This window comes from Haemaphysalis longicornis, unplaced genomic scaffold, assembly GCF_048455015.1.
Source record: "Haemaphysalis longicornis isolate Haplotype H1 unplaced genomic scaffold, Haemaphysalis longicornis Haplotype H1 scaffold_6, whole genome shotgun sequence".
Taxonomy (NCBI): Eukaryota; Metazoa; Arthropoda; class Arachnida; order Ixodida; family Ixodidae; genus Haemaphysalis; species Haemaphysalis longicornis.
In genome coordinates this window covers 54,502,929-54,517,177 of record NW_027526407.1, presented here as the reverse complement: position 1 = coordinate 54,517,177, position 14,249 = coordinate 54,502,929, and the positions used below count along the sequence as shown (strand labels likewise).

The 14,249-nt window shown below is 45.4% G+C and overlaps 1 protein-coding gene across 2 annotated transcripts in view; it reads right to left on the bottom strand.

The window, feature by feature from the left end:
* The window catches only part of LOC144142709 (cell division cycle protein 23 homolog), a 61,222-nt gene that overhangs the window by 21,599 nt on the left and 25,374 nt on the right, over nt 1-14,249 (bottom strand). Inside the window, exons 1-3 of one of the 2 annotated variants that reach the window (XM_077674375.1) lie at nt 8,934-9,395; nt 5,771-6,103; nt 1,939-2,402 (exon numbers count right to left, since the gene is read on the bottom strand). The exons of the other annotated variant lie outside the window; for it this stretch is intronic. Coding sequence (XP_077530501.1) covers nt 1,939-2,402; nt 5,771-6,103; nt 8,934-9,329 — 1,193 coding nt within the window. The 5' untranslated portion in view covers nt 9,330-9,395. Of the gene's footprint in view, nt 1-1,938; nt 2,403-5,770; nt 6,104-8,933; nt 9,396-14,249 lie in introns of those variants that run through there. 2 annotated transcript variants of the gene reach the window in all.

The following is a 14,249-nucleotide window of genomic DNA, read 5'->3' as shown; positions in this document are numbered from 1 at the left end:
ACGCCTTTCAGGGCCCCTTTAATATAGACTATGTACACACGTGCGCAGTTGGTGCTGTTTCTGCACGCAAGTTCACACAGCAGTAGAATAAATTTAGTTTGGAGTCTGCGCCGTGTCTGTTCATGCATTCTTATGTCCGTGTACCTCCTTTGTACAATCGTACTTCCGGTTTTACAGGCAAGCAAAATGAGCAGCTTGCTTTTTTCAAGGCATTTGATCTAAGAAAAACTTAGTCGTGCCATTTTGAAACAACGTATTGCAGCACTCTCTTTTCCGCACAAGGAACTCCAGGCCACCGCAAACTGCTAAAAAGGTGTTCAACTAACAAAAGAGCAGTGGCTCCTGAAAATGTCAGCGTTTACAGGATAACTCTGTTGAAGAGGGCATGTAGACAAAACACGACCACGCTTCATCCGGAAAAAAAAAATAAAAAATAAAAAAAAACAGCCTTTGGTAATCCACTCAGTTCCATCCCAGCGATGAAGACATTATTTTTTTTACTAAAAAAAAAAAAACTCAAGAAATATTGTAGAACGTTTGAATTCCACTCTGGACGTCCGCAGTGATGCAATAAACGGAACACTGTAAAAACATAGTAACGAGTGTGTTAACTACTTGTCATCATTCATTCCTGTGGTACAATCAAACCAAACAAGAGACCCCGCTACAATGACCTGTAAAATGGCAATAAGAAAAGAAAGAAAACTTCCGACAACACCCAAGAAGCAGTCTGAACACTCTAGCCAAAAGCAAACTCCCATTGGGATTAGGCTCATTCTGATCCGTGAAACAGCAGGATCCGGCTCATTTTCGACACAAACTATGATTTGCATACACGTCTTCAAGGCATTATCACAACTATTTTCTAGCCACCCCTTTTTTGAAGGAAAGTTGCAAGTTTTTCTTGTCACTACAGTTTTATCCGACTCAGTTTCAGTTTCTGAATCTAGATCATTTTGGAAAAAAAAAAAAAAAAAAACGCCTCATTTAGAGAGACCGACCTACTCTCGAGTGACTTTGCGTAGTGGCAGCCGTCAGGGCCGCTAGGTTGGCGGGCCCGCAAGAATCCACAACTTGGTGTACAGTGTTGACGTATATGTTGAATAACAGCTTAGAAACGTAGAAACAACATGAATGTCTTAGAATTCCTAAAATAATTTTTAGGCTCAGTACAAATGCCTACACGGATTGCGTGTATACTTTTTTTTTTCTGTTTATTTGACAAATCAACAGTAAATAACCATACTTTTGACAGAACTGCTGTTATGTTTGTGAAAGAGCAATCTATAAGCTACAATTTCATGCATAGCCATGCTAAATGGCGTTGACTTGCTCAAGAGGAAAAAAAAAAAAAGTTTTGAGGAAGCACTCAAAATCAGCCATTTTTCTGCCGTAACGAAAGAGTTAAAGTAGCCACGAGGACAAAATACAAGTTGGGTTTATTAGAAAGACTGCTTAGTCCCGATAACAATGATACCAATATCATCGCAATCTTTGAACAAATAACGGAGATATGGGAAAAAACGTGTGAAACGTGTCAATTTCCTGCAACTTTTCTATGACGTCACGGAACCTTGTTTGTGCGATTGGCGGCCACCTGACTGACCTGTCGTGACGACACATGACTGGATGTCTGTGATGGGGGGGCCTCTAGTTCCATTTGACCGCATCACTTGAATGCTGACGTGCCGTTAACGCACTTAAAATTATGTTTTATTGTTGGCCCGTATGACGTCATTCTTGCTCATAACACGTCACTGTGGCACAAAATTCGAAAGTTTTTAAATACTTCTTGCTTTTTTTTTTTTCGTTAAAAAGCATCTTTTGTGGCTGTAATGGAGCTGAGTGAGATACTCAATTCTAGTTCTTTCAAATTACACAAAGTTGTATTTTCTCTTCATGGCTCCTTTAAGCATGTCAAAGGTGAGCGTGACCGACCTGTAGTAGTAGAGGCAGTAGGCGGGCATCTTGAGCAGCTCGTAGGTCTGTCCGAGGCCGTACCAGGCCCGGTGGTCGCGGGGGTTGACCTCGACGGCCCGCCGGTACGCCTGGATGGCCGCCTTGGTGTTCTTCATTTCCATGTACTCGTGGCCCATCAGGGTCCAGGCGGGGAAGTAGTTGGGGTTGAGGCGCAGCGCGCGGCCAAAGTAGAGCACCGCCTTCTCGTGCTGCTTGCGAAGCGAGTAGAAGTTGCCCACGATGCAGCACGTCTCGGGCCGGTACTTGTCGGTGGCGGACGTGCGGTGGGCCAGGAGGGCCAGCTCGTCCCGCCGTTCTCGCACGTACAGCAGGTTCGAGTAGACGTCCATGTTGTCCAGGCGGTAGGGGTCCACCTGCTGAAGCGCCTGGAAGCCCTCGATGGCCTTGTCGAGCTCGCGCAAGTTGTGGTGGGCGACGGCCACCTGCACATCGCGAGATTGAGTGCTACATTCAATCGAACAGATTTTGGGGAAACCCCCAAGGTGGAATAAGTTTCTGCGAAGGAAAGTTTGACATCCACCTGAATGCAGCCATACGGCTACAAAGGAAAAGCTATACAGCTTTCTCAGAAACTTCGCAGTTGAAGAAAAATTCGTCCTGGTCCAGGATTCGAACCCGGGACCACCGCTTAACCAGAGCAGTCGCTCTACCAACTGAGCTAACCAGGAGGCTAGTCGTTTGTAGCGCGAGAACGAATTGAACTCGAAGTAATAAACAGGTGTTAATCGACGACATTTAGGGGAAATCCCCAAGGTGGAGTAAGTTTCTGCAAAGGAAAGTTTGACATCCACCGCAGTGTTAGATTTGGTTTACTTGTCAGTAAAATGTTATAAACTGCACACATCCCTGGTGAAAGTATAAAACAGCTAGACAGGGAACTTTTTTCGCGTTTTAGTGCATCAACTATAGCTGTGGAAGCTGACATGCAGTTTCAGACCAATTTTACAATTCGATCCTCGATGTGCACTGAGGTGAAAAATACGGGGCCGATATTCACAAAGCTGTTTGCACGTAATGACAGAGTAAAAATAGTTAGTGACTGAGCTGCTCCTCTGACGGTTTGTTCCCTTCAAAATTAGCGATATGACAGCCGAGGCGCCGGCTACCCAAATCTGCTTTTCGATATCATACGAGCCAGTAGCTTTGTAAATCTGGACCCGCATTTTTACTCGCAATGCCAAGGATTGCTACTTCAGCAGTTAGTCTGAGGGAAATAAAATTACAGTTGCTATACTCCCTAACGCGAAATTTGTGCGCAGCACGAATCGCAATCTTCTCGGTCACTGCGCATATCTTCTGTGTCTCAGGAAGTGTTCGCGTGATCAGCGTACCCATGGCAGGGCACTCTACTCTGCTGTTATCTCTCAGCGCGTCGCTGCTGCCGACTATGTTGTGTGTAAATCGTGTTTGAACCTCCCACGCAAATTTCGCGTGGTTCGGATGAGCCACGCAGCAAGGAGGACGGAGAAAGACCACGTGCAGCACACAGCGAAGGTGGGCTTCTGTTTGGCCGCGCCACCCTCCCCCTCGCACTTTTGCCACACTTCCTTCCACCATTTACTTTCTGTCATCGCTCAGTCAGTTACAACCACAGCAGCGGCGGCCAAAGTTCTGCACACTGAAATCCCTGTCGGACAGTCTACTTTATCTCGATTGATAGCAGCGCGATGTCGAAATTGCGCCCAACTCTATTAGCCAGGGCAAATGTTAATGAAAGCGTTTCTGTAGAAATAAAAGTGCGAAAGGCGACTCTACCGAGTGCATTTAAAGGCTTCTGTAAGCGGCCGCCAGTACTGGCGCACCTGCTTCCGTTCCATCACCTACATCATGTCCGGCCATCAATAATGGCTGCCTTATTATTATTATTTTTTTTTTTTTTGCAGTTTCAGTTCCAAAAATGCCAATCTGGACAAGCCGTTTGCGTCTCTCACGTTCACGTTCGAAACGGAGTATTTGGCATCTCGCACTCTTTTTATGTGTACTATTAGGTGAAAATATTTTTTTTGTGTGTGGAAAATTTGAGAGCAGTTTCCATTTAAAGAGCAAGCAATGATGTTCTGTGGACCTCAGTAATAGTTAGAAACATGAAAATTACATGTCTGCAGATCAACTTTCCAACTAGCGACATTTGGCGGTGACTGCCAATGAAAAGTTAGTAGCCACAGAGACAACGATGCCATAACAGTTAATTAAGCGAAGAAAGATTGTTCTCTGAAGTCCTGCAGTGCATGCACATTACGTGTTTTTTTCCCCATATGAAACCAAAAATCAGTGTATAAGAAGCACAAGAAATCTAGTGCGAATGCACCATCTTCTAGTGATGTGGTAAGATGACAACTCATACATTTCAAGGTCACCAGCAGGTGTGTTTGCACAAGACTTTCATCGCTCCTCATGCATAGATTTTCAGTTTGGTGTGCGGGTGACACTGGCAACAACCCCCAAGCTCTGCTAATTAATAAGTTGATTAGTAAAATTTGGCTTACCACTAAGCTAACTAACACGTCTTCCACATTTACTGATGTCTGCCACAGCAAACAGTCCTCCCAAAAAGTTTTTTTTCTTCTCGAAAGTCGATTTTTAAACATTTTTGAAAGTGTTTGCTCAGACATCTGGTGCCAGGGTGTTTGGCCAGTATTCAGATTATACATGTTGAATTTTCCACCTCATATACATGTCTTGGTATAGCATGGCACAGAAGAATGAACACACACAGAAGACGGAACCTCACTACTAACATTTTTACCGGGAGCTTATCTTCATAAGGTTCAGCGAGGCTGATAAACGTCAACAGCACGCAGCGGCAATAACCAACTCCACATCAAGCACTATCAACATTATTACCGCACCCCCATTGTAATTAGCAAGTGTCACTATCCACTACCAGCCAAGCCATTTTTGTTTCCCCACTACGAACCAACTGCTGGCTGAAAAATTACCACTGAAGTCATTTAATGACAAGTGCTGCCACTCGTCCATGATGTGATTTCAACAGAACCTTCAGGAGCTACCCCCCTGCATCCGGTATGTGTGGGTGTTTGTGTACCTATGTACACTCAGCCGCACCTAACAGGCATTAGGAGTAGGAATGGCTAGAAGGATGTAGAGGGTGGTGAGACAACAATTGGAACACTTTAAAAATTTTTTCTGAGCGAACCACTGTTCTGTTCGCGCTCAAACCTGACAAGAAGGTCACATTTTGTGTTCTACTTTGTTTGACACCGGGAAAAACGATGGTACTTACCTGTTTATTCTGAAAATAAAACAATTTTCCCGTATGGGAAAATGACGGCCGATTTGGACAAGCGAGCCAGTGTAAGTTGATCTTGGAACGACGGCAAAGACGATAGGAAGAAGCCAAGTGTGATTGGTATCAGCTGTTATGCAAGTATTTGTGATCATTGCAAACTAGGGACGAAAGAGATTTTCTGATCGTCTGCTACCTCACTTGGCTCCTTCCTACCGTGAATCCCCATTGTCCATTTCGCTTTGCATACCCCAGGCGGCGCCGTCGTTCCAGGATAAACTTGATTTCGCTCGCTTGTCCAAATCGGCTGCCATTTTCCCATAGGCGAAAATTGTTTTTATTTATTTTCAGAATAAACAGGTAAGTACTATCGTTGTTCCCGGTGGCAAACAAAGTAGAACACAAAATTCAACCTTCGCGCGAAGTTTGAGTGCGAACAGAACGGCGGTTGGCTCAGGAAAAATTTTTAAAGTGCTCCAATTATCGTCGCACCACCCTGTATTTTCCGGTGAGCTTAGAAGTAACCCACGTAGAGGTACGGACCTGTGCCATGAGGTACGGGCTGTCCTGGAAGGGCCCCTGCTGGAGCTGCTTATACACCCTGAGCGCTTCCTCGCTGAGCTGCAATTCAAGGAAAACATGTCCGAGGAAGAAGTGCTTGATCCAGTGGTCCGGCAGATCCAGGAGCAGCAAATGGTCACGGTCTTTGATCAGGGGCGACAGCTCCACCCAGGCGCCCCAGTGCAGCGGTTCTGCGCACACGGCTTCTACGAGGACGTCGATGGCGAGCTGGCGAAGCTGCAGCCGCTTCAAAACCACACCGTAGATGTACAAGCCGAAGCCGTCGAGCTTGGGACGAGCAGCTTTGAGTTCCACCTGGGAGCGGGGAGATAGAGGAAAGGGTGATCTTTAAAGTGGCCACGAAGACAAAATACAAGTCTGTGTTATTCGAAACATTTCGAGTTTTATAGTGCTCCCAGAGCTTGTCTGAATGCAACCGATGCTTTAGTCACTGAGAAATTAATTATGTAAAGTTAAAATTTTGATTTTCCAGCTAAATCGTGCGTTTTCGCGGTCTACAATGACATCACAGGAAGCCTTGTCTACTGTTAGTGAACCTAGATGGCGCCACCATACCGTGGCAAGCTGTTTTCTGCCTTTGGTTTGTTTTTGGCCATATTTAAACCTGGCTTGTTTTTTGTTCAGGGAGAAAATAATCGTTTCGTGAAACATAGTGTACGCCCGACAAAATATGGTCACGTAAGACACCGTTGCTTGCGCCAATCAGCCAGTGTCGTACGAAACAACCCCAAAGCACCGCAGTCCAGTGCGGCTAAACCAAGCATAGTGCGCACAGTACCAACAGCAGTACGCATCGGTACTTCTACGTTTAGGTGTGCTTTCGTAACTTCCACTGTTTGTCCCACCATTCTTACAGCTTTAAAAAAGAATGTGCCCTAAATTTAAGCGCAAATAGCTTGTTCGGCAAGCTTATAAGCTCTGCCTAACTTGGGTTTGCTTTTGCCACCCTCCGCCAATCTCAGAGCTGGCTGGTATGACATCACAGGTTCTGTTGCGGGAATCGCGCTAGTGGGTCGCATGGCCATTTCCTCTTTTCCTAATTATGTAGCTTATTTGAGTGAAGTTTACGTTAAAAGTGGTGTCAGTATGATTCGAACGAGGCAATCTTTTGAATGAACCAAACTTGTGTTTTCTCTTCATGGCTCCATTAAGGGGGCACACTGGTCTAAAAGCAGAAAAGCTTATTTTTACAGTTATGATGATAAAAATTGGGGGGGGGGCATATGTAATTTTTCATTCTGATCGTAGATATAAAATTTGTTCTCGCGTAAAACAACTACATTCAAATTTATTTGTATTTTTATATTTTATTCTTTAACAGCCTTTGTAAAAAAACTGCTGTAGGGATGCAGCTGAACAAGGTACCAGTGAACTGTGCACAAATCAAGGAGTGCAATAAGACATTAACACCATCATTCTATTTGGTCTGTTGTACAAGTTACGACCGTTTGAAGTTCGGGCCTGGAAGGCAAAACCGGTTGTTCTGGTTTCCATTTTCCAGGCCAGAACTTCAAACAGTCCTAACTTCTGCCACAGACCAGATAGAATGATACTGTTAGTCTTATTGCACTCCTTGATTTGTGCACAGTTCACTATTACCTTGTTCAGCTGCATCCCTCCAGCAGTTTTTTTACAAAGCCTCTCAAAGAATCAAATATAAAAATCCAAATAAATTTGAATATAGTCATTTAACCCAAAAACAAATTTTATATCTACGATCAGAATGAAAAACTACATATGCACCCCCATTTTTTTATCATCATAACTGTAAAAAAAAGCCTTTTAAGGCCAGCGTGCCCCCTTAAATGCCTATTAATTAATAACGAGGGTTTACCGCGTCGAAGCCTCACCTGGCTATGGGGCTCACCACAGTGGAGAGCCATGGATCAATTTTGACTACTTGAGGATCGCTAACGTACGCCGACATCTCAGCATACAGACGTTTTGCTTTTCGCTTCCATCTGAAAAGCAGCCACTGTGGCTGGGATCAAACCCACGTCTTTGGGCTCACCAGCCCAAGCATGCTGTACCCTGAGTACACTGTAGTACACTAAATACCGAGTACACTGTACGCCGTAGTACACTGAGCCACTGCGGTAAGCGCTTAGAGGTCACGAGTGGAAAGATAATGCATTATCATCATATAATTGGTCCACCAAGCGTTAATTGGCGGCCTCTCCGTCAATACAATGAGGCTTAACGTGACAGACTGTTGCTCGACAAATCGCAAACCCCAGTGCTCACAGTTCTTTTTCTGTTACTTCTTTTTTGAGGAGTGAACCTTTCTGCGCACTGCGCTCCCAGATAAATGCATGTAGAGCAAATTCGATTCGCCAATGCTTGATAGTGCCCGTCACTTTGCTGGCTGCTTCTTCAACACATGTGCTTTTCCTGTGGTTTATTGTGGACCACAAGCTAGGTCTGATGAAGTTTAATTTCTACCAAAACCTTGCGTCCTTCTGAATCCTTACTGGATAATGTATATACATATACATACTGCTCAGAAGGTTCGTTTTTAGATGAGAAATATAGTGACTGATGAAAGGGCATGCCATCATGCTTTTGGAATAGGCTGTAACTGACAGCCATCCGAAACACAATAACATGAGTCATTATTTTCTTATTTTAAGGGCTCCATGCCAGTGAGCACGCATCGACAGCTGACTTGTAAAGCGAAACCTCAGCTGCTGTTGTATATTTACCAAACGAGAAAAAACTGTAGCTGTAGAAGACTGTACCTGTAGAAAAACTAACTATATAAACACTCTCTACACAAATTAAATAGAAAAAAAAAACTTTACACCCATACGTACCGTGACTCAAAGTGTCATGTTTTTGGCCCAATTTTAGCAGCACAATTTTCTTTTTCCTTCTTCCTTTTTTCGGTAAGAGTATACAGACGCCGGCACAGATAAAACGAGAAGCTCCGGACATCTCTCAGGAGTATTTAACCAGCCCGAATTCAATCTACGTAGTACTTCTTGGATCTTTGAGCAGGGTCACTTCGCAATACTTTTGCTTCACAGTCGATTCAACGATATCGACAAAATCTGCGGCTGTGGCAGTTGGTTTTCTCGTAAAAGGCAACAACAACAAACTGCACCTGACTAAATGTCAGACAAACCTGCAAGTCCTTCAGTGCCCGGCTTGCTCCAGGGTTAGTAGCTGTGACGGGGTCGACCACATCATCAAGGCGTTTCTTTTCATCCGAGAGGTACCTCGCGTAATAGTGCAGGAACTGCGCGGGACCCGCGGCCGCGTCTGTGGTAAGGAAGGCCGCCCTGTCGTACTCCTGGAGGTCTATGTAGCCCTTGGCTAGGTGGTATCCTTCGTCCAAGTCGCTGGAGTCGTCTAGGCTTCCGATAGGGCTTGAAGTATTGGCTTCTACGTTCCGTAGCATGTACGCTAGCTCTGCCGCCCATTTCGCACTGTGACGCAGTCCGCGCAGCGAACATTCGCGGCGAGATCGCAGTAAATCGCGTTTAATGACAGGAAAGTCTAAACTCAAACTGTCCGCCATTTTTAGGGCACCTTCAGTCGAAGAGCACCATCAACTTAGCACTAGAAAAATTCGTTCAGTTGACTCACGTGATACGCCAAGGATACGCTTTGGTTCCTCACAATTGTTACTGTCTTGCTCGATCAAAAAAATATCAGTCAGTTGTTTGTCGCTGTTCACAACCTTAAATTATTTTACAATTATAGGGTATTTTTATAACCAACGTTTCCCAAGAGCAAAATTTAAAAACCGAAACCGAAACTGCGATGAGTGGCCGAAGGTGGTCGTAAAGGCTGCGTAAAGGTCCTCCCCACGCGTCACTGAACTTTAGGCTTTAATTTGTCTTCGCTTCAAGTTTTTCTTGAAATCATAACGAAGTTCATAATTTCACCACGTAAACGGCAGTTATAAATGCCGCAAATAGAGCCAGTGCTCATTATCGAGCCCATTTCGTCCCGTCTGAGCATGCTTCTGGACATTTCTGGACGATTCAGCCAATTCAGCTCTCAAATGGTGACAGTGAAAACTAAGCGACAGATTTTGCCGCAATGAATCTCCCACCTTGCACCACGATCCGTCGCCGCCGTACTTGCCCCAAGCCCACGATTTAGTTATTTCCTAGGCATCAAAATTGAAACAAGAAACGTGATTAATTAATTTTATCACTTAATTATACTGCCTGCAGCTGCATATGCGGAAATGCTCCCACTTTAAAAGACAGCTATAGGGACCTCGCTCACCTAAAACGCTATTGCCTATCGTTCCGGCACAAACAGGCATAAATTATTGTTTTGTTTATTGTTGCTTTATTGCTTTCTTTTAATTGCTTCATCTATATTTGTTATGCTGCCATTTTCGTCTCTCATCTGCCGTAGCTCAGCTGCCAAAAGCAAGCTTCTTCTTCCGTACCTTTACAATTTTTTTTCTCCAATCGTTCACACGCGTGCACGGGCACAAATGTCATGCTTCTGTCAATTTTCGCAATTATAGCGCCAATTTGAGCCACTTGATCGCTTTCATGTTTTCTGTGTTTTTTTCTTCATAAGTTTAACCTCGTTATAACGAACACTGATATAGCGAATTGTTGGCCATAGCGAACGAAGTAGGAACTTTGGTTGGTCACGCTTCATTTCAGTGACATTTGTTTATATATATAGCGAATCAGAATAGGAAATGAGGGGCTCGTTGAAAATAACACAAAAATAAGGGTTGGCAGCCAAGAAAACCTGGAAAGCAAAGGGGAGGATGTGATAGGTCATTGAAACAGATAAAGAATTTGGAAAGAAATAAAGAAAGAAAGAAAGTGGAGAAAAAATGCCCGCCGGGTGGGATCCAAGCCCACGACCTCCAGAATACCGGTCTGGTGCGATCACCACTACGCTACCGGCGGAGCTATTTTCCCCTCCACTTTCTGTGGTATTTATGCTGAGGTATTTTTGTTTCCTGCGCTTGGGGGGTGGTAGCCAGCGCCACTCGGACTACTCGGGGTGAAGGGGACCTTCTTTTTAGCCCCCGGGCCGTGACTTGAGTGTCTACGACATGTGGAGAGTGGTCGACCAGCTTTGAACCCTCTTAAGCTTCCTATGGCACCAAGACTCCCAGAACAGAGGCCCTCGCTATGCATGTAGCGAATCAGAATAGGAAATGAAGGGCTCGTTGAAAATAAGACAGAAATAAGGGTTGGCAGTCAAGAAAATCTCTGAAAGCAAAGGGGAGGATGTGGTAGGTCATTGAAACAGATGAAGAATTTAGGAAGAAAGAAAGTGGAGAAAAAAATGCCGGGTGGGATCCGAACCCACGACCTCCAGAATACCGGTCTGGTGCGATGACCTTTACGCTTTTTTTCTCCACATTCTTTCTTTCTTTCTTTCTATATATATATATATCTATATATATATATATATATATATATATATATATGTAGCAGAACACAGAGATACGGGACGAGGGACTCGGTAAAGATACATATCAAGGTTGCAGTCGTCATTGCCAGTGCTATTCGGCTTTTTTCGAAATATTTAATAGGGCCGAATGACGTGTGCTTGTCACGTTTCTTTGATTCATTGATAAATAAGCGAAAATATAAGTCGAGAAAAAATCCGCCGTTTTCCGGGAGCGGGACTCGAACCCACATCTCCGCATAACCGGTGCGGTGCGTTCGCCATTACGCTATCCCCACAGCGGCTTCTCTCTCGACTTTAAAGCGGGGGTTTATATTTACAAGAGCTCTGAGGCCGGTCAACTAGCGCCGCCCCTCGACTACCGCGGGAGACGTAGAACGTCTTCTTTCCCAGCGGCCGCCACGTAGAACGTGGTCGGAGGTCGGGGTTAGCAATTGGCATATCCGAACTGCTGGAGCCAGTGCCTCGTAATGCATGTAGCAGAACACAGAGATACGGGACGAGGGACTCGGTAAAGATACATATCAAGGTTGCAGTCGTCATTGCCAGTGCTATTCGGCTTTTTTCGAAATATTTAATAGGGCCGAATGACGTGTGCTTGTCACGTTTCTTTGATTCATTGATAAATAAGCGAAAATATAAGTCGAGAAAAAATCCGCCGTTTTCCGGGAGCGGGACTCGAACCCACATCTCCGCATAACCGGTGCGGTGCGTTCGCCATTACGCTATCCCCACAGCGGCTTCTCTCTCGACTTTAAAGCGGGGGTTTATATTTACAAGAGCTCTGAGGCCGGTCAACTAGCGCCGCCCCTCGACTACCGCGGGAGACGTAGAACGTCTTCTTTCCCAGCGGCCGCCACGTAGAACGTGGTCGGAGGTCGGGGTTAGCAATTGGCATATCCGAACTGCTGGAGCCAGTGCCTCGTAATGCATGTAGCAGAACACAGAGATACGGGACGAGGGACTCGGTAAAGATACATATCAAGGTTGCAGTCGTCATTGCCAGTGCTATTCGGCTTTTTTCGAAATATTTAATAGGGCCGAATGACGTGTGCTTGTCACGTTTCTTTGATTCATTGATAAATAAGCGAAAATATAAGTCGAGAAAAAATACGCCGTTTTCCGGGAGCGGGACTCGAACCCACATCTCCGCATAACCGGTGCGGTGCGTTCGCCATTACGCTATCCCCACAGCGGCTTCTCTCTCGACTTTAAAGCGGGGGTTTATATTTACAAGAGCTCTGAGGCCGGTCAACTAGCGCCGCCCCTCGACTACCGCGGGAGACGTAGAACGTCTTCTTTCCCAGCGGCCGCCACGTAGAACGTGGTCGGAGGTCGGGGTTAGCAATTGGCATATCCGAACTGCTGGAGCCAGTGCCTCGTAATGCATGTAGCAGAACACAGAGATACGGGACGAGGGACTCGGTAAAGATACATATCAAGGTTGCAGTCGTCATTGCCAGTGCTATTCGGCTATTCGACAGAGCTCTTGTAAATATAAACCCCCGCTTTAAAGTCGAGAGAGAAGCCGCTGTGGGGATAGCGTAATGGCGAACGCACCGCACCGGTTATGCGGAGATGTGGGTTCGAGTCCCGCTCCCGGAAAACGGCGGATTTTTTCTCGACTTATATTTTCGCTTATTTATCAATGAATCAAAGAAACGTGACAAGCACACGTCATTCGGCCCTATTAAATATTTCGAAAAAAGCCGAATAGCACTGGCAATGACGACTGCAACCTTGATATGTATCTTTACCGAGTCCCTCGTCCCGTATCTCTGTGTTCTGCTACATGCATTACGAGGCACTGGCTCCAGCAGTTCGGATATGCCAATTGCTAACCCCGACCTCCGACCACGTTCTACGTGGCGGCCGCTGGGAAAGAAGACGTTCTACGTCTCCCGCGGTAGTCGAGGGGCGGCGCTAGTTGACCGGCCTCAGAGCTCTTGTAAATATAAACCCCCGCTTTAAAGTCGAGAGAGAAGCCGCTGTGGGGATAGCGTAATGGCGAACGCACCGCACCGGTTATGCGGAGATGTGGGTTCGAGTCCCGCTCCCGGAAAACGGCGGATTTTTTCTCGACTTATATTTTCGCTTATTTATCAATGAATCAAAGAAACGTGACAAGCACACGTCATTCGGCCCTATTAAATATTTCGAAAAAAGCCGAATAGCACTGGCAATGACGACTGCAACCTTGATATGTATCTTTACCGAGTCCCTCGTCCCGTATCTCTGTGTTCTGCTACATGCATTACGAGGCACTGGCTCCAGCAGTTCGGATATGCCAATTGCTAACCCCGACCTCCGACCACGTTCTACGTGGCGGCCGCTGGGAAAGAAGACGTTCTACGTCTCCCGCGGTAGTCGAGGGGCGGCGCTAGTTGACCGGCCTCAGAGCTCTTGTAAATATAAACCCCCGCTTTAAAGTCGAGAGAGAAGCCGCTGTGGGGATAGCGTAATGGCGAACGCACCGCACCGGTTATGCGGAGATGTGGGTTCGAGTCCCGCTCCCGGAAAACGGCGGATTTTTTCTCGACTTATATTTTCGCTTATTTATCAATGAATCAAAGAAACGTGACAAGCACACGTCATTCGGCCCTATTAAATATTTCGAAAAAAGCCGAATAGCACTGGCAATGACGACTGCAACCTTGATATGTATATATATATATATATATATAGGGAGCAATAAAACTTCGAACACGGTAGAAGCCACGTTTGTTGCCAACGTTTCAGCAACGAGACTTGACGAAGACTTGACGCCCTGACGAAGGCAAGTCTATTTGCTGAAACGTTGGCAACAATCGTGGTTCGTGGTTTCCACCTTCTTAGAAGTTTTGTTTATATATATATATATATATATATATATATATACAGTAATCTCTCGTTATAACGAAGTCAGCGGGACGGCAAAATCGTTATAAGCGGTATTTCGATATAAGCAAACACTCAGAAAAAGCTACAGTAGTCGAACTTTAATTGTCCCAGAACTGCAAGTAATCAAAACACAATGTATTCAGTGAAGCAAACCTTTATT